The following is a 24,866-nucleotide window of genomic DNA, read 5'->3' as shown; positions in this document are numbered from 1 at the left end:
CTCATTTCTTTTATCCTAGAAAACGGGGAAATGACCTCGAAGAATACATGTAACTTTACTTTCTCATCTATTGATGAAAAAGACAACGTTGAATCTTAATAAGATCAATCATGCCTCTTTTGTCTCATATGCAATCATTATCACTAACGTTTCGATCCGGAATTAATTATATTTGGCTAAGATTTACCCCTTCATCTTTGATTGATTTTTTCAAAAAGATTTTAACATCTTTTGAGTCAAACAATATATATACACACTCGGATTTTTTGATACATTAAAATTCAATGGACATCCTATTTTGCTTGAGAAAAAACTTTTACTATAAATTTCCATGACTTTTCATTTTCTTTCACACAAGTTTTCTTTTCATTCCTTTTCTTTCCCGAACAATATGTTTGGTCAATTTATTTTTATGTTCATACTGAACTGGTCCAAACTTATTCAGGAAGAAAAAAGACCAGTATATTATATATATTAAATGAGTGAAGCAAGCCACGTGCTGCAGACGTTACAATTTACATGATGTAATGATGTATGCATTTTGAATTTCATTGATATGTGGACGTCAACCACTGAAGATATTCAAGACCTACCCTCCTTCCACCCAACTTCTGCTCTTCCTCCCTAGTTTCATTGTAACCAATTAAAGTCATATTTTCTCTAATTCGACCGTTACTATTAATTCCACTGTCATTTAATTCTGCAGATTTATTTCTTTTTTGCTCTTTATTCGGTGAAATAATGAGTAATATTAAAACTTATTGCAATTGTGTTCCTCCCGTTAACTTTAGTTTTGCAACTAAAAAACTATAGACTTGATCATAGATATGAAAATGGCCCAATATCCCATATGGAATTACTTTGTATTTTAATGTAAGAGCGTTAGGTGAAGGATTTTGAAGCCATATAAGTATTGGTCCCCTTTTCACCACACCTCTTCATCTATGTAATGGAAGTACTTAACTTGATCTTCATTTTATTAAATGCTTCGCATTTATTGATAAGGTTGTTCATAATTCAGTGAAAACGTAATTACAGAATCAAATAAAAGATTTAGGTTTTTCAAATTTGGTAATTCAGTTCGATTTTTAGCTTTGATTTATAGAAATTCAATAATTTGGTTTGCGCTTTCAGTTTTCTGAAGAAAAAAATTGAACCGAGCTGACCGATGAACGCTAACTAATGACTGAGAACATGAATATACAGGTAGACGACCAATCTCGCGTGTATAGTGTTAAAAAGATTTTTACCTATCAATATTACATACAAAACTTATTTATCCTTCCTAATCAAGTTTTAACTTAATTATATACAAATTAGGATTAATGAGTATTCTTTTATATTAGGAATTGAATAGGGAATCAGTTGTTTCCCTGCTCTCTCTCTTCTTCGTCTCTATTCTCTCCTTCTCTGTTCTTTCCCCAATTTTTCTTCCTTTCTTTTCCTCTACTTTTTAACCTCTCTTTTTTTCCGAAAATTTATTAATGGATTTCAATCATTTTACTATAGAGTTTTGAACTTAGCAATTTCCTTTCATGTTGCATAATTGATGTTCGAATTGAAATTGTCAATTAATAAAATTTGAATGTGTTTGACTCTCTACCATTGTCAGTCATTAAAAAGCTTCGAATCTTTGAATTCGAATTTGGGTTTTCAAAAATTATTATTTGTTTGGATTGAGTGTTGTTGCAAATAATTAAAAATATTCTTTGGAGTTTATATCTTAATTTTGAGGCTATCTGGTGAATATTAGACTTGATTTTGGCCAAATTTCAGATTGAAACTCGAAGAAGAAAAACACATGACATACAATATATATATATATATATATATATATATATATATATATATATATATATATATATATATATATATACTTGTACTAGGACTGAAATTCCCCTACTATATAAAGGGGAAGATCTTTTATTTACACACACTATGACACGCAAATGAAAGCAAACAAAAAGTTTATTTTTGTCCGATAACTATTGTTCAAGGTGTTCTTCATTTGTTCTATTATTTATTCGCGACCGAGCTTGAATCGAGAGTCTAGTCGAGGACAAATTTCACTGTTCAAAGATAAGGCTTGATCATCACATTGCGATTGGTTTGATCATTTATTTTATCTCTGACTTATTTACCTGTTGTACTTAATCATTCATATTGAGTTAAATCACATATCCTTTAAACCGCGTATAAATTTATTTGTTACTCACGTTTGAGGGTAATCAATATGTTTATTTTATTTGAGTGTTGTATGAAAGTTGAAAATTAGTTGTATAACATACAAATCGGTGTATGAAATTTATATTTAAGTTATAAATACTATCTTTTTACATAAACTTGTTGATGTGTCACGTAATTTTGTAAAAGTGATGATCTTTGTTGATATGTCCCTTGAGTATTTTGTAAAAAGGATGATCTTTTTATATATAGCTACGAACGGTAAATACAATATATTTTCTGTATTCTTAATGCTTTGAAGAGCCTTTAGTGTGCTAGTACAAGTGTGCTTTTAGTCGCAAAATCGCAACCATCTCTCGACACAGCCAAAAATGACGCTGATATTGACACTATATTAGAATGATAGTGAACAGCTATTCTTAAGCAAAATATAACCACATATCACCCATTTAAGTATAAAAATATCCTGTACCTCACTCAAAAACCCAGTTAAAGAAACAGCTTTTGAAACGTGATGTTGAAAGTACAACGAAAAATATAGAAAAAAACAAACTAAAACATTACATTTTCAGCAAATTTCACGAATAATTCAAAAGGCCTTTGTGCCAGACCAAAAACCCTGACCCTCGGCAACAAGAAAATCCGATTACATCGCCTAAAATTGTGCTCCACGAGTGAAGAGATCTATAAAACAAAACATACTCGCTATAATCTTTCTACCCAAACTTGAATCCACCTGCAGGAACATTAGGCTGGCTGTTTCCGAATTGGAAACCTTGCTGATTCCCATCAATGCCATCGGGGAGAATTTGCTCTTCATCTTCTTCAGCCCAGTATTTCTCCAAGATCTTTACGGCCTTCTCATAGATCTCGTTGTTGTCATGAGTTTGGAGATTCTCGATCTTGTCCAATCCATCACATTCATCGATCATTTGTGCATATAAATTAATTCCACCATTCATGCCAGCTTCTTTGTCCATCTCGCCCACCTTTAATATATTCTCGAGCCCCTCCAAGCATACTGTAACGATTCTAGGATCTGGACATATCAGGAGATCGCATAGTGGCTTAATGCAACCTTGACTTGCCAAGAATCTGCAATAGGATACACAAACAGATCCCATTATTGGCCCCTCCACTTATTTGAAATAAGAATGTTAGACTTTCAACTCTTGCAATTGAAATGTTCATCTTTTCACAGTTGCACAGTAACCCACAATTTGCTCATTCAAAAACCTAGCAGCTGTTCCCTTAAAAGGTTAAACCCACTATAAGTACTGGAAATCCTCTAACGTGTCAAGATAATGAGTAGACGAGCATTCATTAATTATCGGTTCGTGTTTCAAACCAGGAACTTTGCATACTTTATCATCAGATAATACTCCAACAAAATGCCTACACAGGGCAAAAGACTCCATGAACAGTCATCTGATCATCATTTATCATCAAATTAGAGGAGAAATTTGCCGTTAGTTTCGCTTAAACTTCACGAATAGTTCTTTACTTGAAAACTCATATTGGCTCGGGTTACATGAAGAAGATGATGGGATCATAGGTTATATCAGACAAATAGTGCAATTAATGCACAGTCGCAGAGAAGATACAGACACAGAACAAACCTAATCTGGTCATAAGATCCTCCAGAGGTAGCATTTGAGATGGCCCATGCCGCCTCCTTCTTAATGTCAAATTCTGCACTTTGCAATAGGTGAACTAATGGAGGAATAATATTTGCCTCAATAACAGCCTGTTTAGAAGGAAATAAACAAGTGTAAGTGCATTAGTAGCAAGACGTCATATAAAGGGAAAGAAGATAAAGAGAACTTCCTGAATCAATTCCTTTCATCCCTGAAAGGGGAAAAAAGAAATCTGGAAAAAAAAAATTGACAAAAAAGAAGTGCGCTTCTCAATGAAATAAATTCTTGGTTTTTCATATAGCATCACACTCCAGCAGCACTTCTCCATTTCAACCAACAACAACAAACCCAGTATGTTCCCACCAGGTGGGGTCTGGGGAGGGTAGTTTGTACGCAGACATTACCCCAAGCTAACAGGTAGAGAGGTTGTTTCCAATAGACCCTCGGCTCAGGAAGGATAATAAGAAGAGGAAAGCAAGAAAGGGAGAAAGATGGGAAGAGAAAAGAAAAAGGGAGAGATAAAGGATAAGTAGCACCAAATAATAGCAACAGAGAATACAATGCCTGAGGCGAACAAAACTACATAATGTAATAAAAATCCAAGAATATGAAGGGACATGCGTGCTACTAAGACTATCGGTGAGCAACTAAAAACTACCCACTAACCTTCTACCTTAATCCTCGACCTCCACACCCTCCTATCAAGGATCATGTCCTATGTGAGCTGAAGCAGCGGCATGTCCTGTCTAATCACCTCTCCCCAGAGTACTTCTTAGGCCTACCTCGTCCTCTTCTCAAACTTGCCATGGCCAACCTCTCACACCTCCGAAGAGGAGCATCAATGCTCCTTCTCTTAACATGTCCGAACCATCTCAACCTCGACTCCCGCATCTTGTTCTCCAAGGAGGCTACTCCACTCTGTCTCGGATAACTTCATTCTTGATCTTATCTCTCCTGGTACACCCACACATCCATCTCAACATGTTCATCTCTGCTACTTTCATCTTTTGCACGTGGGAGTTCTTGACTGGCCAACACTCCGCCCCATACAGCATAGCCAGTCGAACCACCACTCTATAAAACTTACCATTAAGTCTTGGCAGCACATTCTTATCACATAAACTCCGGAAGCGAGCCTCCACTTCTCCATTTCAACCATCCTATTTTAATTCTATGTGTTGCATCTTCATCTATCATAACATTCTCCAAGAAGTTGAGCCTAAATATCTGATTGGTATATTTAAGTAGAAAATCCCATCTAATCTCACGTCAATTTCACTATCCTTATATTGGCTAAACTTGACGTGCATATATTATTTCTACTTATCCTAAAACCGTCTAAAGTGTTTATTTATAGTTCAATATTTTGGTTGATAATCCTCACTAGTTTCATCAATTAACACAAAAAGTTTGCAAATAGCATAAAGTATTAAAGCTCATCATGTGTACTATTAGTGAGTTCATACATAACTACAACAACATACCCAGTATATTCTCATACTTGGGGTCTGGGGGAGGGTAGTGTGTATGCAGACCTTACCCCTACCTAGTGAAGGTAGAGAGGTTGTTTCCAAGGTTAAGAAATACGTGCTAGATGTAGGTCCCTTTTGTAAACTAAACAAACATGATTATGGGAATTACACCCAAGATTATGGGGAACCTTATTGTAGCTCCTATTGTTCTAACACTTGTAAGAGCTTCTTTTGTACATATCCACATTGATAATTCCTTATAATAATATATTAAAAACAGGAAGCCCTTAACTGAAAAGTTAAATTACAAGAATGCCCTTTTACTTAATGCTCTATTTAGTTTTATTTAAAAAACTAAAATAAATTACAAGAATTCCCTTTTACTTAATGCCCTATTTAGTTTTATTTAAAAAAGCTAAAACAAACCTTCAGAAAGGCGTGCGTATCTGCCGAAGAGTCGCAATGTTTTGTTTCCTTCTATACAAAGATATACTACAAATTTTTGAATGGGTATAACGTCGACAAGTTAAAGCAAAACCTCCTGCAAGAAGGCGTCGATTATAGCAGATAATAGATTTGTAAGTTCACTTTTATTTTCATATACAGAGAATATATATTTAAACTTCTCATGCCGCTCTTTGGTTTTGTTTCTCAACTAATGTTCTGATATGGGTCTACCATTTGTTATTGAATTGAAATCGGTTATGATTAGAGTTGATCGAGATTGAATTTTTCCGACTAAACTTTTCTATTTCTCTGTTGTTTGTGTTTTCTGGCTCAATAGTCATTGACAAGGCATAAATTTTCTCTCAATTATGTTTGCCTCATAGTTCAATTCAATATACATCACATAGCATGCACATTAGTCGAAATTATAAGGTTATAACTATCGAGAAGGCCCAAAAATCCTTTTAAGATTCATGTTTTCTAGTTCTTTCTATAGCTTTAATTAGCCGAGGAATACAAAGACAAGAAAACCAACATTGCGTGTCAAATATTTTATTCTATTTTCACAAATTTTGGAAATGTACAATGTATATGTTTTTATTTTCTGTATGATAATTCATTGGGACCGTTTTCTCGTGCCTATGTCATTTTCCTAAAATTAGCGATTTTACAACCAGTTGGTTCACCCAACAACCCATGGCAGCTGTGTTGTGGTTTTCTACTTTAACTTCTCGTCATGATTTTTCAAGTCAAAACTAAGAAATATTTTCTTACCATAGGAATTGAATGCAGGAGTAATAAGGCTAAAAGGAATGCCCATACATATATTAAACGAGTTAATCCCGAGTTCAAGTCCCATATTTCATTTAGAAGACCATGTTAGTATATTTAGAACAAAGTAATTCCTTTGAGTGATCTATGCCTTTTGACTTTATTAATAAAAGATTTTAAGTTACTTCAGAATGCTAGCTTTTGATATATTAAAATATGTAATTCACAACTACATTAAATGTTTTTCGAAAGGACATCGACTGTTTTTAATATATAAATCTTGTAAATAGTGATATGTCATACACGTGCAACGCACGTGCAGAGAAATTAGTATATATATATATATTCTTCGTTTGCACTTTCTTTTCAGTAAATTCCATATTTTAAATTTTTAATTAAGCCTGCTCCTTCAACCAATTTGGGACACTTTAAAGTCCCAGAAACCCTGGTGTATTCTACATATTTTACATTTGACAACACCAACTTAATCACAGCCAATCTAGCAATAGTCTCAACTATCTATACCCACAAGGAACTTCTCTTTACACCAAAAAAAAAACATTAAACTACCATGCCTAGTTCCAAAGTAGCCAGGGTTGGCTTTATGAATACTCCTTATCCGTTTCACTTGGTTTCTTTTATACTTGTTACATCTCTTTTGCTTTTCTATGATTTACTTATGGGAAAATGCATAAGTACCCTGACCTATACCCGGATTTCCAACTACACACTTTATCTTTATGGGAATCCTACTAAACCCTTAAACTTTTTTTAAATGGAATAAATATCACCTTAAAACTAGACAACCAAACTCTTGGCAAGTGGTGAACTACACGCGCTGCCACATGTATATTTAGTACTTTTTTTTATTCTTTCTTCTTTTTCTTATCCTTTTTTCTTATTTCTTATTATCCTGATTTTTTTTGTTATTTCATTCTCTTTCTTTTTGTTTTGGTCACTGGCGGCATAAAATGGTGGTAGTCGGAATTTCAAGGACACCATTTTTTCGGCGAATTTTTTTTCTGGCGATAGATTTTTACCCCGATCTGAGTGTGTTTTGCTTCATATTATCATATATCTATATAATTTTTTCTTGAAAGTGTAATTTATGTGTGGGAGGAAGAGCAAAAGAAAGAAAAACGAATATAAGCTGAGAAGACTTTTTCCATTTAAAATTTCGATACCTCAATTTTTTCCGGCGTGGGAAGGTTTTCCGATGATGAATTTTTTTCCCCCAAATCTGAGTGTAGTTTATTTTGCTTATGAATAGATCTTTTTGAGAGTTTAATTTGTGTGTGAAAATGATAAAAAGAGAAAAAAAAACAGAATAAATGGAAGAAAAACGGTTAGACAAAGTCGCCGGTGAATGAATATCCGCCGGAATTAGAGAAGAAACGAAAAAAGAAGTAAAAGAAAAAGACAAAGAAAAAGGGAAAAAAGGAAGAAAAAATGGTAAACAAGCCAAAAGAAAATTCTGAAAATCGTTTTTTCTTGCTCCTCACTCTCCCAAGGAGAGTGAAATACACACACTCTGCCATGTCAGCTTTAAGGGTGCAAATAATTCTACTTTAAAATAGATTAAGGGGGCTAATAAAAATCCCGCAAAGATAGAGTGTGTAGTTGAGAATCCGGGTATAGATCGGGGGAGGGGGGTTACTTATGCATTTTCCTTTTACTTATTTCTTCCATCCCAAATTAGTCAAAAAATGCAAACTGAAATTGTTCTCAAGAGGGGGAGACGGAGCATTTATCGGGATCAAACTGCCTTCATTTCCTTAAACAGACTAATTAAATCAGAACACAACAAGAGCTTAACTGGACGGAGACATACCTGTATTTGGGCTTTGTTTCCAGCAGTGATATTAGAGATTGTCCAACACGCCTCCTTCTTGATGCTTTTCTTGTGATTTTGAGTTAACAATTGACAGAGACATGGCAATACTTGGTTGTCAATCACAAACTGAAATATATAAAGCAATTAGTCATGTGAAAATAGAGCAAAAGAAAGAGAGGAGAAAAACACTTGTTAAACGCTTAAATCCATATTCAAGTAGAAGCGGAGGTGATATTAGAAGAATTTTTCAATTTTTCCTAATTATGAGGAATCTATACAACTTCATCCTGAAAGACAAAGAGACACGATAAAAATATTGGCAGTGCTACTCAGTAAATTGTGCTCAATAAACAGATTCACATGCTAAACTAGGATAACATAATCAACCGTACAACAGTTTCATATCATTTAGATTTTTGATGTGGAGATACAGTAACCTGAAAAACAAATTTTTAAACACGATAAAGGTAACATCAGAACATTGATTCACCCAGAAGATGAAGTAGCCGTACCTGTGTTTGAGCATCATCACCAGTGACAATATTTCCCGCAGTCCGGAGCGCAGGAATGAGAACTGTAGGCGACGGATGACTTCATAAGACAAGTGGGAAAAAGCCAAAGTTAGCGTCAAATCAAGTGGATTTTTATGATAATGCAAGCATGAAGTTGGATGTCAGAGACCGATATCCAACCCCCTAAAAGCATGGATACAGACTAAAAACAACATTGTAGAGGAAGTTGGAACATACCGAAGAAGCTCCACAAGTCGTGGACAGACACCTGCCTCAATTACAGCCTGAATCTTATCATTTGGGCCATCAGATAAATAAGAAAGGGCCCAACAAGCATCTGTCAAGACTTCTTCATCATTCATGTGGATAAGTTGTTGAAGAACAGGCAATGCAGGTTTGACCTATAAAATACACTGTCAGGAATTATTTTCTGAAATAAAACTTTAACTATCTAGGTAGATCTGGAACAATATTACAAACCACAAAAATGCTTTCATTAGAAGGAAGCATAACCCAAGTCCACTTACCGCCTCAAATGGTGTTGGTGGTTTGCCTCGACAAAAGTTAGAGAGAGTCCATGTCGCGTTTCTTAGCATTGAAAGCTTTGAGTGTTCATTCAGCTGAGCTAGCAATGGCATCAGTGCACCCTGGCTTAGAACGAGATCTCTACAACTTGGGGAATCGCCAGCAACATTGCCCAAAGCCCAGACTGCCTGTTTAGTAAAATGGTGTTGCAACAGAATTGTTGCCCGAAGTTTTGGAAAGAACCAACAATTATTAAACTCTTATGTTTTTAATGTCAAGGGACTTGCACGTTTCTTTAGAAGTTTGGACATCACAACTCTTTGAAGAAAACAGAGCATCACATACAGAAATTACAGAAGCAATATCTGGGAATTTTGCAAACCTCCTACATTTATACAACAATCAATACCGCTTGGCTTTCACTTAGTATCAAGCTCCTTGAAAACAGAGCCACCACAACTCACTAATCCCTTGTGCACAATGGATCCCACAGTTGCGGTGCACTGGTTACTTGGTACACTAAGTTTAGTTATCCATTTTTATTATCCTTTATTTTTACATCTCCATCACTTTTTTTTTCTCTCTAAATCCAACTGCACTAAGGAAAATCATATTACAATTTTTTAATCCGGACATGCAAGTAAACAACAACAACAAAAAACACAGTGTAGTCCCACAAGTGGGGGCTGGGGAGGGTAGTGTGTACGCATACCTTACCTCTACCTTGAAAAGATAGAGAGTTTATTTCCGATAGACCCTCGGCTCAGGAAAGATAAGAAGAAAGGAGTAACAAGTAGTAACCCCAGCAGGCCAATCAGCAAATTGAAGTCAACGAAACAACAAATGATAACACAAATATAAGAATAAGAAGATACAAGACTACCACTACGTAGCAGACTAATACCACTGGTATGAACAAGGAAAACAATTATTTCTTACTTTAGACTTGATTTTGCTTAAAATTGTAGAATTATGAAGAAATGATTAATGTAATATGATTGTCCTTTCTTATCAAGGTTTCTGGAAGTATAACTTAAAGAAGCTCTCCGTACTGAATTATGTTTCAGCCTTTAGGTTAGATAACAAATTGCAAAGTCATTCATGTTCCACAAACCGAAGTGATCTGCATAATGGGTGACATAGTTTTAAACTTTAAACCCACCAGGAGAATACTGAAGTTCACGTGAAGCTGTCGGGTGCACAGGTTAAAATAATAGTATAAAATAACCAAAAAATTACCTGTTCACGGACATCATCACTGGCAGAGCTAAGAAGTTGTACAAACTTCGGAACAGCTCCATGGTCAATCACGATGCGAGTATGTTCCGATGTTCCAGATGCAACATTTGTCAATGCCCAGGCAGCTTCAAACTGCAGGTACAGGAAAGATCAAGGCAAACGTAATATTGTTGCTGCATCTTGAGTAAACGCAACATAACAGGAAAAGAAGGAACTATAAATAACACATACTTGAAGCTGAGGCAGGTCATGCCGTCCGAGGAATTCTACAAATCTAGGGACAACTCCAGCCTTAATCACCTCATCAATTGGAGGGCTGCGCTCTACAGTTAACAAAACTATAGTCAATGGCAAAGGCGAATTAAGAAAAAAAAGCCAAAAACAGCGGAACAAATAAATACCAATCGATAAGAGCTTCCTGAAATGTGTTGTTGCTTCAACTTGTGCTGCAGGATCTTCTGACCATACTCCTTGGACCATAAGAGGAATACTTTCCAGCTGTCAGAATACAAAAAAAAAAAAAAGTTAGAGGTGGACCGAGATAATAATAAAAAGATCAGGGGAAGGGAAGGACGATAGTATCATCTTTAATCACTCAAATACATTCCACCTGTCCTTATTCCAAACTTTTTACAATTCCATAGATAGTTATCGGTAAACCTTTAATGTGTTTCAAGAATCCACAGTCGTCAGAGTATTCCCAGCATGATATGGTGTTTCCTTATAAAACTAATGTTACCTTTTACATCAAAGAAAAGGGGTTAAATTATGTAAGCCCAAAGGACTTACTGATTTCCGTTCCTCTTCTTAATTTCGAGAACCAAACTTGCCAAATAATACATTTCTTTTTGCACTTATGCTAGCATCTCTCATCTTCTGCTTCTGATCTCTTCATTCTACAGTTACTTGATTATTTTTCCTCATCATGTTGTGGCATTATTTACTGAATATTTCTTTTGAAAATCATTCTTTACTGACTACATTTTCAATTGAAATTCACGTCTGTACTGATATGATGTGCTAAGATCGTAGTTCTATCAATAATATGCTGAAAATTGTAACTAAATTCTCTACATAGATATTTTGTGTTCAATATTGTATGTTCATATTTTTAAGTCCTTGATTAAAGTATGGGTACATTCTTTATCTCTGTCTAAGTCTTGCTAGCGCTCCCTTCCACCATCGTACTTGGTCTACACTCCAACAATTTGATCAGCATATTGAAATTTGGCAAATACTTTAAAAAATTTATAAATCAAAAGATAATTTCATTTATTTCATGCTAGGATCGTGCAAAACAACATACAGTCAATAATAACTTGTTCTGATAACCTATACATGCTAGCATTTTCTCTTTACACAAAAAGAATATGCTACAGCTTTTTTTTTAGACTGACTAGTCAAATTTGTTCAAGTGTATGATTATAAGGAGTTCATTATTGATCCCACTGGTAATCAAGGGCTGCATAGCTCTAAAGAAGTACTGTAATACGCGCAAGTCGCCACATAATTTTCTGTAGTACCAAGAAAAAGAATAATCAAATTCCAAATATCTGGCATTTCTCTTGCTTATTGCTAAAATATTCCAAGCAAACAAGCACGATCTCAATCACAACACATAAAGAAAAGGTGGACTAATAAGTGGAGTCAACTTAATTAAGCTCTACCGGTAAAATCACAATACCCAACTCGGAAATAGTCAAAAGAAAATGGCAAAAAATACAAACTTTTTTCTTAGCTCCAAAAGTAATCAAATCAAGAATCAGACATCACAAAGATCAAAACTTTAAAACATTACGTGGCATAAAACACAAAAGGGTTTATAAAAATCGTAATTAAGAGTTCAAAATACACATTACCCTCTTCTCAATAGCGGCAGGGGCATCAGGTAATTGTTGGGACTGAAGAAGAAGGCCCTCACGTCGCTTCTTGAGGAGATTGTCTTCGCGCTTGTTCTTCCTGATCTCCACTAAATTGTCCTCTCTTCTTCTACGGGCTTCATCTGCATCAACCCCAATTTTGTAAGATTTCTTGCGGACTTCAGTTCGAGTGCCGGGTCGAAGAGACATTTTCTTGAAATTGAGGGGGTTTGGGGGGATAATAATGCCTCTCCCTCTCCCTCTCCCTCTCAGTGGAAATTTGGAAGAAGAAAGAAAGTGGAAACTGGAAAAGTGAGATTAAGAGAGAGAGAAGGGAAGAGAATCTTTTGATGGGGTGAGATTTTGAAGAATATAAACGGCAAGAGACAGTGCGAGGGCCAGTGGGAATGGGTTGTGAAACTAACTTTGGGTTATTCTTGGTTTTTGCTTTTAAGACACGTTAAGGAAAAAATAACAGGCTGATTTTTGGTCTTTCTTATTATATATGAGTCACCAGGAGTACTATTTATCACATAATAAAAAAAGTAAAGGGTCCTAAGGGAAGACAATAAAATACTAGTATAGTATGAAAGATGGAAGTGTGTCGCAGGTAGAATCCTTAAGTAAAATATTGTATATGTATGCACGAGATATTGTTGGTTTTCGATGACCATGTTAATGAATAATTTGTTTGAATTACGATATAGATGTCGTGATCAATCATAAGTTCAGAGATTGGAAAAATATAATGAGTTTAGTGAACATAGTTTTCGCATTATGGTGGATGAGATTGTATATTCCAAAGCGTGGAATTGTATCAAATAATAGAAGAACTAAATATAATATATTATTGTGGTTTAATATATTTCATATCCAAATAAAAAATTGAATAAAAGAATTGAATTTGCAAATTTTGGAGCAAGTATTTTAAATTGTATTTTTTTTCCTTGATAAAATGAAATATCAATCATTACAAAAAAGGTTACTTATTTTAATTTTTACCCTCACAGCTTAAAAAAAAATTGGAACCAAACATTACATGAATAATAGTTTTGTGTGGAAAAAAAAATGAAATCAAATGATCATATTAAGTATTAGCAACATTACAGCTGTCAAGGAATATTTAAAATCCGACTAAACCGACCTAATTGTACCATACCGAATCGATTTTTTAGTTTCTTTTAATAAAACCGTAGGTTTTATATAAATCTATAACCGTATCGATAATTATGATAAGTTTTTTATTTTATGAAAATAAACCGGAAAAAAAAAACCATACTGAATAAATTTACAACGTGAAAATATATATTTATATATTAAGTTTAAAAATAATAAAGCATTAATTTTTTCCTTTGGCCTTAGAATTATAAAACAATTACAAGCCAACAAGTAATTAAATTCGATATGCTAATTCCCAAACCTATTATGCTACTGCTATAACGAACAACAATAACATATCCAGTATTATCTCACAATATGGGATCTAGGGAGGGTAGTGTGTATGCAGACCTTACCCCTACCTTGTGAGGAAGAGAGCATGTTTCCAGTAGACCATCGACTCATGAAATCATAAGCACCACATTAATGAAATATAGACAAAAAGTGACAGTACCAAAAAATCATATAAAAGCAGAATAAAAATAACAAGATAGTAAGGTGATCAACTATGAAAGAAAACAATGTTTAGTCATAAAAACCTACTACCAACAGAAAGCGAGACTGTGTGCCAATACTACTGTTATGAACACTATAGACTACCTACTCTACTACCCTAATTCTCGACCTCCATACCTTCCTATCAAGGGGCATGTCCTCGGTCAGTTGAAGTTGCGCATGTCTTGCCTAATCACCTCTCCTCACCTCTTATTTGGTCTAACTTTACCTCTCCATAGGTCCTCCAATGTCATCCTCTCACACCTTATCACTAGGGCGTCCGTGCTCCTCCTCCTCACATGACCAAACCACCCAAGTCGCGCTTCTCGCATCCTTTACTCAATAGGGGCCACACCCCCATCTTATCACGTATAACCTCATTTCTGATCCTATCTAGCCTAGTGTGCCCGCATATCCATCTCAACATCCTCATCTCTGCTACCTTCATCTTCTGGACATGAGCGATCTTGACTGGCCAATACTCACCCCCATATAATATGCTATTGTTGTTGAAGCTAAATTATTTCCAGTATATTCAATAGTAAGACACAGGGTATTGTGGCGATTATGAGTAGCAAACTACAATGTATTGAATATGCTTTATTTCGTATGATTTAAATTTATCTTTTTGAATATTTAATCTTCCATATACTTTATTCTTGAGCCCCACCTTGATTAATATCTTTCCACTTATGTGATTTATATATTTTTTTTTTGTATTTCTTAATTTCTTTTACGCTGCTGTAGAATAGTTGATGCATATTTCATATTTTCATAGTTCGTCACCTTTTAAACTGTAAAAATGTGCAGATAGTTTTGTTAAGTCTCCTGCCAGTGACTTGTGCATGACATTTAAAAAAAAAATACCAAAAATTAATCGAACTGTACCGATACTGAAAAGATACCGACATGATTGGGACGGTTTCGAAAAGTCTAATTTTTGCTATATATAATAAAATAACCAAATAATTAGTATGGTATAAATTTTATGAAATAAGCGGCCGAACCGAGCAATTCACACCCCAAGTAACAAATATGTTATGTGGAGATTACCTTTTCTAATGTACCCAAGAGAGCAACCAAATTCTACAAGGTTACAACAAATTCAGGGGGCTAACTCGCAATAAACCAAAGAAGAAGGACTTGCACGATCACGAAGAACAAGGGTTTAAGCAAATATCCGAAGAAAGCCTCGCGTCATCAATGGCGAATCAGGAACCAAAAAAGCAGGAAGAAGTAGAAGAATACGGGGTGTTGTTATACTACAAATACACTAGCATTCCCGACCTCCAAGAACTGTTCAACTTCTATGAATCCAACTGTAACACTCTTTCCCTCCTCGGTCGTGTTCGCCTCTCTCCCAATGGCGTCAACGTCACTGTAATCCCTCTCTTTTCGCCATTGAAAATGGAAAATGAAAACCCTTAATTGTCCAAAATGATGATTCTGAGCTATTTAGGTGGTTTCCTGCAGGTTGGTGGCAAGTTATCTGCTTTGGAGGAGCATATTGTTGCAGTGAAGTTGAATTCCTTGTTTGAAGGCACGGACTTCAAGCTTGCCTCTTGTCATGAACCTTCGAACGATAGGGTCGCCAAGGAATGTGGATTTACTTCCCTCTCCATACGTATTGTTAAGGTTGGTTCCCTAATTTCATTTTGTTCTTTTTTGTCTGTGTTCATTTGCAGAAAGAAGTTATATGATTGATTCTAGTTAGTGGTTTGGAAAGGTCGAAACTTTCAGAAATTTTAGTTGTGTCAGATACAAATTAGAGCCTAAATTGAATGAAAAACTTGCCCGTGTTTAGGGGTATGATAGAATTAAAGGGCATAATGTGTGTGGGCAATTGGCATTGACCCTGCTCAGCAATTGGAGCAATTGGGAGAGATTGCATGTTAATTGCTCCTCCCTGTTATTGATTTGCACCTTCACGGTTACATTTCACAAACTTATTAGTAACTTAAAGGGACCAATCAGTCAAGTCCACATTTTTGGTAGAAGTTCGGATTGGATTTGGGATATACTACAACCTACAAGCTCCTAAGTCAACTTTTTAAATCAAGAAGTTCCTTAGTCATATAGAGTATTAAGAAGGTGAACTTGCATTTGTTTCTAATATAGCTATTAGAAATTTGAACTATAACAGAAGTTTGATCTGTCCAAAAAGAAAAAAGAAAATACTACAATGAATTTGTTTAATTATAGCTACTTGAACTTTTAATCTTGATACCTCTATTGATATTTTTCCTAAACCATATAACTTGCTAAGGAACATAGGTAACGAGCAGCTAGCACGATCTCTTCCAGAAGCCTTAGATGATTCTTCTTTGTTAAGAAAAACCATTGTAGCAACGTTTCGTATAAATTGCATATGGGCCTACGCAGTGTTGTCAAAGGCTCATTTGAGGACGCTTAAGCCCTGAAGCTCAAAAAAGCTCAGGGTATGCACTTTGCCTCACTTAGGCTGCGCTTCAATGTAGGCAAGACACTAAGGCATACACCTCATTACCTATAAGTTCTATCTTAAATAAAGCGGCACAAAAGAAGAAATATGGTTGGCAAAAAAAAAATAAAATTATTAAGGAAATCATTATGAATGAAAATGTCACTTTGCATTACATATATATTTTTATTTTTTTCTTCGTTGCGCTCTTGTTAACTAAAGCCCACACTTTAATTGTGCTTCGCGCTTAAAGCCCCGATATACTTGGACCGCTTTTTAACGCTTTTTGCCTTTGATAACACTGGGCCTACGACACACTCAGGTATCAAGTTTGAAACTCCGGGGAGTATGGCCTGCCCTTCTACCCTATTTCTAACTTAAATATCCGGCTTTTGTTCACGGTAAGATTTGAACCCGTGACATGCTCCTAACCCATACTTCATGAACTACATCCTTACCTTTGAACCAAAGCCCTTGCTGCAGACCATTTGAGCAATGCAGAAGTAGGCTATCGTGAAATTGTGATTCTACTCTTTCTTGGTCCTATCTAGCTTAAGCGCCATTGTGGGTCTCGGTATTCAACTGGCATCTTCCACATTCACAAGATATTGCTGATATTTCGAACCAAAATACAATTAGGGTGTGGCTAATTTGGGTGTTTGCTAAAGAAAGTGAAATGCTGCAAGCGTCAGCCATCCATTTATCATGGCCAGCAAATCTTTGGATGTAATGGAGAGGACTTCTCTATGGAGTGAAAGTTACTATAAACAGGATGTTGAACTTGGTCTATGCTACGTAATAAAGAGAGCACATAGATTGAAAAAATTGGAACTGTGTAAGCATATATCATAACAATAAACATGTTGGATTAATACAATTTTACCTTATAAAAAAAAACAATAAACATGTTGGATTTTTTTCTATGAAGAGGAAAATCTGGCTAATGTTTGTTGAGTAATTGACTTTTAGTGAAGTTTGTTTGTCTTTATCTCTTTCTCTCTTTCCTTCCATGTGATACTAACCTCATCTTCTCACTCAGGAATTGGTAACTTTAAGTTCCTGTCCCCTGCAAAAGTCACCTGAAATTTCAAATGCGGGGAAGCATCTCTCTGCAGTTGAATTCCACTCTGTCCTTCACAATATTGGTTTGTACTCTACCTCTCTGACGAAGCTTAATCCATGTTCTTCTAAGTTAACTATGATGTTCTGATGTTTGGACATTGAACTTTTGTAGAACGAATGTGTATATTTCTCTGGCAGCTGTTTAATTCTCAGTAATTTATTAGGGAACACGCAAGACAAACTGATTCCAAGCAGCAGTAACGGAATAGTCCTGATGGATGCAAGGAATTTATATGAGACTAGAATTGGGAAGTTCTATACACCAAATGTGGAGACTTTGGATCCAGAAATCCGGCAGTACAGCGACCTTCCTTCTTGGATAGATAATAACTCTGAGAAGTTGCGTGGGAACAATATTCTTATGTAAGTATTGCTTGACCATATTGTATCATATTTGGGTGGATAATTATTCTGATGAATTGCAGGGAATGTTTCTCTTATGTTCTTTCTTGTGATTTTGTGATATTGCATTTTTATTCAATGGTATCATATGTGTCTTACATGGTGAAGAAACTGCATATGGGCTTACTTCTACTCAGTTAAAGCCTTGCTGCTATCCTGATTCACTATTTTGTTCCCTTTAAATTTCCAATCTCTCATTGGTTTTATGTTACTTTCCAGGTGATGTGTATTGTGAACTTCGAATCTGCGGCATTGTGCCTTCATGTTATTATAGAGTAGAGAATTAAAAACTTGTTTCCTTTCGTCGATAATCGTACAACTTCAACTATTAAGTGTAAGACATATTGTGTCTGCTGTCTAGTTGCAACATCTTCCATGCTTTTCCTTTCCTCTTGCATGTTTTTAAAAAAAAATGTTTTTCTCCTTTTTTTCTTGGATATGGCTAGACCCTGTACATTACTATCAGTATATTATTTGGTGTAAAGAAAGTTCCTTTAGGACTATTAGGAGGAAAAGATGGACTGAATTTCCAATTGATATTATGTAAAATGCATTTAATTCAGAATTCAGATGTAAAACTGCATCATGTAGATGCTTAATTAGTAGAAGATAATGCTGAGTAACTTGCATGCATTTTAGGATATTGTTAATCTTGATATTTCTTTAGGAATATTAGGATTTTTTGGGGGGTGGGGTGGGGGTGGGGGGAACGGATGAAAAGTTGCAAAGTATATTGTATTAAATTGCATTTAATTCAGAGTTAAGATGTAAAATAGCAGCACGCAAACTCTTAATTATCAGATATAACACTCTATGAATTGCATGCATTCTAGTATTGATCTACACTCCACTGTTGACTGAGCATCTGGGTTTCCTATCACTCATTAATGTGTTTTCAGGTATTGTACTGGAGGAATTAGATGCGAGATGGCATCAGCCTATATCAGGTCTAAAGGTGCCGGCTTTGAAAATGTTTTCCAGGTAAACTTTTAGGAGAATCAGACCCTTCTGGTGCACTTTTTTTAATGTTGTTGTGTCTTTCTTTGGTATTGTTGCTACATTGAAAAATAAATTAAACTATGATTTCTATTTTATTAAGTGAAATTCTATTGAATTTGGAACCCTAACCTTGTGTTAATGGTTAGTTTTTTGAATTTTTTTTTGAAACCATGAAGTTGATCTTTTAAGCTTTGCCATGGTAAGACAGAGACTTCAAAATGCAATGGATGGCCATGTTTTGAAATATCTATGTTATGCTTTCTAAAGAATTTCTTTTGCGGAACAACCAGGTTCATTTTAAATTCCACTTTTATTCCATTTCATGATCATTGGGATTTTGAACTGTGGGTAAATTCTGGTTTGTGGGCTAAATTATGTTGAAGGTTGATTCAGAGTACTTACTTTCCACAGCTTTATGGTGGGATTCAACGATATCTGGAGCAATTTCCTGATGGTGGTTTTTTCAAAGGAAAGAATTTTGTCTTTGACCACAGGTATGGTCACTGTATTTCAGTGGTTCTTAGTCAATCCCTACTTGAATTGTTGGTTTCAGTGATCCAGCATTCTTACGGATGTGATTACAACTTCATTAGTACTAGGAAACTCTCTATCCAAAATATATGTGTAGCTGCTTTTTATCTCACAGGTAAGAACCATAAAATAACATATAATGTGGCTCTCCATGTTAGCACATTAAGCATATGTAGGTCTTTAACTCGATACCTCTCTCTCTCTCTCTCTCTCTCTCTCTCTCTCTCTGTGTGTGTGTATTACAAAAAATGCATATTACCAGAAATTTACCTTTTTCCGTGTCAATAACCATGCCATAATACTCTTCTAGAAATGTTGTGTGTGGTGTTCATTTACTTCCTTTGTAGAGTATCCATAGGAGGCATTCTCAATGTTTGCCCTACACTTTCTGGTCTTGGCAGGGTTTCAGTTGGAAGTTCAGATTCAAGAATTTTGGGTACTTGTCTTCTCTGTAATTCTCCATTTGATGATTACTCCTCACGGAGCCGGTGCACATACTGTAGGATGCTTGTATTAGTCTGTGATAATTGCCGGGTAAGTATCACTAGGAAGATTGATCAAGCCTCTTAATTGCATTAGCTTAGTTGGGTTCTTAAAACTATTTCATATCTCAGAAATTCAAAGCATACTTGATCTTGTGTAGTACTTGAACAGTAGAACTGTTATTGCACGGTATATATAGAGTGATGGGGGCATGAACCATTCCTCTTTGATGGTTAACTGGTAGATCTCAACCTATGCTTGTTGCATTGTATGCCTCTAGGCCTATCCATTGATAAATTTTAGCAATTTTTCGCTTCTTCCCATCAGATGCCTTGATGATGGACATGCATACCTATTATGTAGTTTTAGGTTGATTCTCCTAAATAATTGATGACTAAGGGCCTATCTTCACTTCTATGCTTGTTTGGACTTTCGGCGAACTAATAGATAACTGCCTTTCAGTTAGAAGTACCTTATTTGTGCTTTGGGCTTATTAATACTGCAGTTACCTCCCTTTCATTTACTTGCTTCATATTTTCATCTGCCCCACAAAGAATGACCTCTTCTTTAAAATAGCAGTCAACTTTTTAAAAAAAATCAATTAATGTAATAATATTGCTTTTTTATTGAATTTTGATGTGACATCCATATACCCTTTTCAAATATTCAGAGTTCCAAGTATTGCATTGTTACTTTAACATAATGGTCTTGTCTCAACCATTTTGGAAGTCACCTCTGTTTGGTTATCTAAGGAGTATTTCCTTTTTGATTGTTTTGTCATCTTTTCTTCACCTCTATCTTCCTTCTGTTAAATGTACTTCCTGTTTTGCAGGAGAAGGATTCTTCTTATGTTTGTGAATTATGCCGGAAAAACAGCCTGTGTATTCAACCAACTTCAGCAACAGAGTTTGACAACTCGGTGGAAATATCAGAAGTCGCAGAGCTTGAAGCTGTCTCTACCTCGGACAGAATAGCACCACCTGCCTTGGTTTCAGGTAATACGATGGTTTCTAGTATTAGCTTTCAAGTTCAGCTTTGCTTGCACCCTTTGAACTTTTTTTTTTTTTTGAGATGGTAACATATTTGTATATATTAATCAACTCAGTACATAGGTTGTACTGAAACCATATTTACAAGAAGGCAAAAGAAAAGAAAAGTTCTGCTATGCAGTCCTAGCAAAGTTCTAGAATATCTAGGATTGACATAGTGTCCTGTGTAGCTTTGCTTACACCAAAAACAAAAAAGTAAAACACAGTTTAGTTTGATCTTTTGTACTGAGTTGCTACTGTCCTCAAAACATCTAGAATTCCTTTCTTTCCAGATTGTCCACCAAATACATGCTGGGACAGTCCTCCATCTATCTCTGTCTCTTGCTCCAGCTCCAGCTTCATCTCAGCTAAAAAGCACTTCAGTAATCTTACTAGGCATTGTCCAAGCTATACCTCTGAGATTAATAAAGATTTTCCATAGTTGATCTGTTGTCGTGCAGTGAAGAAATAGATGGCTGATTGTCTCGGCTGTTTCCCCGCATAGAAAGCACCTTGAACACAGTGGAATCCCTCTCTTTTTGAGATTGTCTTGGGTCAAGACAGCCTCCTTTGCTAGCAGCCAAGTAAAACAAGCTACCTTATATGGAACTTTTACTTTCCAAATATGCTTCCAAGGCCAATTAGTTAATTGCTGATTTGAATGGTTTAAGAGCTTATAGGCTGAACTCACCTTATACATACCTTTGTTGTGTCCCTACCACAATAGTGTATCCACCCCACTCTGTAACCCTTTAAAGTCTTCCAATTGTTTGTAAACTCAGTTAACCTAGCCACCTCCCAATCATTTAACATCCTCCTAAATATAAGATCCCAACCTTGGGGGGTCCATACTTCAGCTATTGTTCTATGCTGATGTTGAACCAAACCATATATATCAGAGAAGAGTTCCTTTAAACAACCAACTCCCAACCAGTTATCTTTCCAAAAGGAGGTTTTGTTGCCATTATTTACTCTTATGGAAGAATGACTCTTCATCACAGGCCAAAGTGACCTAATGGACTTCCATAAACTAACTCCATATACTGTATTAACTACCTTTGATACCCACTTGTCTTCCTCACCATATTTAGCTTTGATTACGTTGCTCCATAAGGTTTCAATTTCCTGTGAGTACCTCCATAACCATTTCATCTTTAGGGCCTTGTTTTGGTTCTTCAGGTTCCTAATGCCTAAACCACCATGAGCTTTGCCAATTGTAAGAGATTTCCACTTAACCAAATGAACAGCCCTTTTTTCTTTGTTTCCTTGCCAAAGAAAGGATCTTCTAAGTCTATCAAGTCTCTGAGTAACCCTTGCAGGAATGGGAAAGAGGGACATCATGTATGTTGGAAGAGAATCTAAGACTGAGTTGATCAAGGTGAGTCTACCACCCAAAGACAAATATTGGGATTTCCATCTAGCCAGCTTCTTTTCACATTTTTCAATAACAGAATTCCAAATCAGCTTAGATTTAGACTTTGCTCCCAAGGGCATACCAAGGTAAATTGTAGGTAGGCTTCCTACTTTTCTCCAATTGATGTGCAGTCCTGAAATGCCTTCAAATAGTACCAAGATAATTCTCAAGAACCTCAGTTGCTCCTCTTTTGCATCACAAAAAATTAAAGTGTCATCAGCATACTGGAGATGTGTAACCTCCAGACTATTGTTTCCATTTTTGGCTACCTCAAAACCTTTGATCCAACCCTGACTTCTTGCTGTCTTAACCATATTGTTAAGACCTTCCATTGCTAATATGAACAAAAAAGGAGACAGAGGGTCTCCTTGTCTTAAACCTCTGTGTGCAGGAAAGAATCCTTTGAACTTTTTCTGAGCGAGGTTGTATGACTTCCCAGAAAGTGTAGAGTAGATAGATATGTACCCTATCAATTTTGATTTAAGCCATGCGGTATGACAATCGAAAAATACTATAGCACACACTTTGTTGCCAGCACAAACATATTTGGGAAAACTAATTCAGGGATATGCTTTTGAAATACTTCTTTTCCCCTACTTGGTGTTGGTGTGTCAAGGCACTCTTTGACATTATGTAGAGATACACTGCAGGACCCAGGACATTGCGAAAACTGAGAATTCTTTGCCTTCATGGTTTTCGCCAGAATGCTTCTGGATTCAAAGGTAGAACTGCATCTTTAGCCAAGAAACTCAAGAGCATTGCGGAGCTTGTTTTTGTGGATGCACCCCATGAATTGCCTTTCATTTATCAAATTCGTCAAAACTGCGATTCTGCATCAGAACTGGAAAATAACCATCCACCTTCGGAGAGTTGCAATAAAAAGTTTTCATGGTTAGTTGCACCTGATCACAAGGGGGAGAACGATTCTGATTGGAAGATAGCTGACAGTCCATTTGATCCTCTTCAGTACCAGAAACAAACTGAAGGTTTCGATAAATCAATTGCTTATTTAAAAGCCTTATATTCTAAAGCAGGCCCATTTGATGGGATATTGGGTTTTTCACAAGGAGCTGCAATGGCCGCTTTAGTTTGCCTGCATCAACAGAAGCTAAAAGGACAGATGGAATTCAGATTTGCGATCCTGTGCTCTGGATTTGCTGTCAATATGAACAATTGTCAGCAGGGGTCAATCAATGTTCCTTCACTTCATATATTTGGCAGCGACAAGGGCAAAGATAGGCAGATAGAGAATGAAGCTAGTAAATACCTTGCTTCTTTGTTTGAGAATGGCTGCTCCGTTGTTATTGAACATGACTTTGGTCATATAATTCCAGCACGACCTCCGTATATAGACCAGATAAAAGATTTCCTCAAACGTTTCCTGTAAGTTATTTACCATTTTATCTAACATAACTCGGGCTTCGTGTCATTGATCAATAGAGCCTTGATGCACACCAGCTTTTGCTGCAAGAGATTTGGGATTATGCTAGCTTGTACCCTATGTTACAACTTCTGTATACTATTAATCAGAACCCTTGTTGTCAAAGGTGTGCGATTTTGTTCTTTGCATCTTTTGTTTTCTGAAGTCAATTCGTTTAATTTTTCAAAACTCATGTAAGCGAAAAAAAGGGTAGTCCGGTGCACTAAGCTCCCGCTATGCACGGGGTCCAGGAAAGGTCAGACCACAAGGGTTTATCGTACGCAGTCTTATCCTGCATTTCTGCAAGAGGTTGTTTCCACAGTTCGAACTCGTGACCTCCTGGTCACATGACAACAATTTTATCAATTACGCAAGGCCCCCTTTTTCAGGTAAGCGAAATCAATTTGAATTATTCATATGATAGTGCTCCCTTGGTAAACTACCATTTTCCAGTTTCTGCTTTTCAAGAGTTGACACTTAAACTTTGATCATGATGTTTTTATACTCTCTTTAATACATTTTCCTTTTTAACTTTCTATCGTCATTGTAGTTTGCAAACTTTGAATATCATTTGTATAACAATTAATTTTTCGTGTTCCTTCCTTCTTTCAAAAATTAGCCAAATTGACTCATTTAAAGTCAAGGTAGATAATCTCACTATAGTTTAGGACAACAGAAGCATCTGAAAGACATACAGTTGTTTATAATAACCTTTATATTATCCATTTGTCCTTAATATCATATTATTCATCTCCGACTTTTTGTATCCTTGATCAAATTAGAGGGAAAAAAAAGTGTTATTAAAAAAAATGCTTACAGAAGCATCGTAGATGACTCGTATGCATTTTCAGAATTTTAAAAGACGGTTAAGGGTCTGATTTACCCGTCTACTAT

At 35.8% G+C, this 24,866-nt stretch overlaps 2 protein-coding genes across 3 annotated transcripts; one reads left to right on the top strand and one right to left on the bottom strand.

Annotated features, from left to right (window-relative positions):
• Window positions 1-2,632: 2,632 nt before the first annotated feature.
• Window positions 2,633-12,861, bottom strand: LOC104242812 (importin subunit alpha-4). The gene is made up of 10 exons (XM_009797903.2): window positions 12,481-12,861; window positions 11,023-11,119; window positions 10,853-10,944; window positions 10,622-10,753; window positions 9,385-9,570; window positions 9,095-9,258; window positions 8,858-8,936; window positions 8,343-8,471; window positions 3,804-3,931; window positions 2,633-3,279 (listed from the first exon to the last, which is right to left on the bottom strand). The coding sequence occupies exons 1-10, from the start codon at window positions 12,688-12,690 to the stop codon at window positions 2,901-2,903; spliced, it is 1,596 nt and encodes a 531-aa protein (XP_009796205.1). The 5' UTR covers window positions 12,691-12,861; the 3' UTR covers window positions 2,633-2,900.
• Window positions 12,862-15,263: 2,402 nt separating this feature from the next.
• Window positions 15,264-24,098, top strand: LOC104242799 (rhodanese-like domain-containing protein 6). 2 transcript variants are annotated; one of them, XM_009797883.2, is made up of 9 exons: window positions 15,264-15,513; window positions 15,607-15,768; window positions 17,613-17,718; window positions 17,860-18,058; window positions 18,997-19,078; window positions 19,508-19,590; window positions 20,029-20,161; window positions 20,943-21,105; window positions 23,203-24,098. In XM_009797883.2, exons 1-9 carry the CDS (start codon window positions 15,337-15,339, stop codon window positions 23,937-23,939), a joined length of 1,842 nt encoding a protein of 613 aa, XP_009796185.1. In that variant the 5' UTR covers window positions 15,264-15,336; the 3' UTR covers window positions 23,940-24,098. The 2 variants fall into 2 exon arrangements, with proteins under 2 accessions (XP_009796185.1, XP_009796198.1); XM_009797896.2 differs by lacking the exon at window positions 15,264-15,513 and having other exon boundaries at window positions 15,639-15,768; window positions 17,808-18,058.
• Window positions 24,099-24,866: the final 768 nt, after the last annotated feature.

The sequence above is a fragment of the Nicotiana sylvestris genome, chromosome 1, assembly GCF_000393655.2.
Source record: "Nicotiana sylvestris chromosome 1, ASM39365v2, whole genome shotgun sequence".
Lineage (NCBI taxonomy): Eukaryota > Viridiplantae > Streptophyta > Magnoliopsida > Solanales > Solanaceae > Nicotiana > Nicotiana sylvestris.
This window is presented reverse-complemented; position numbering and strand designations above follow the sequence as displayed.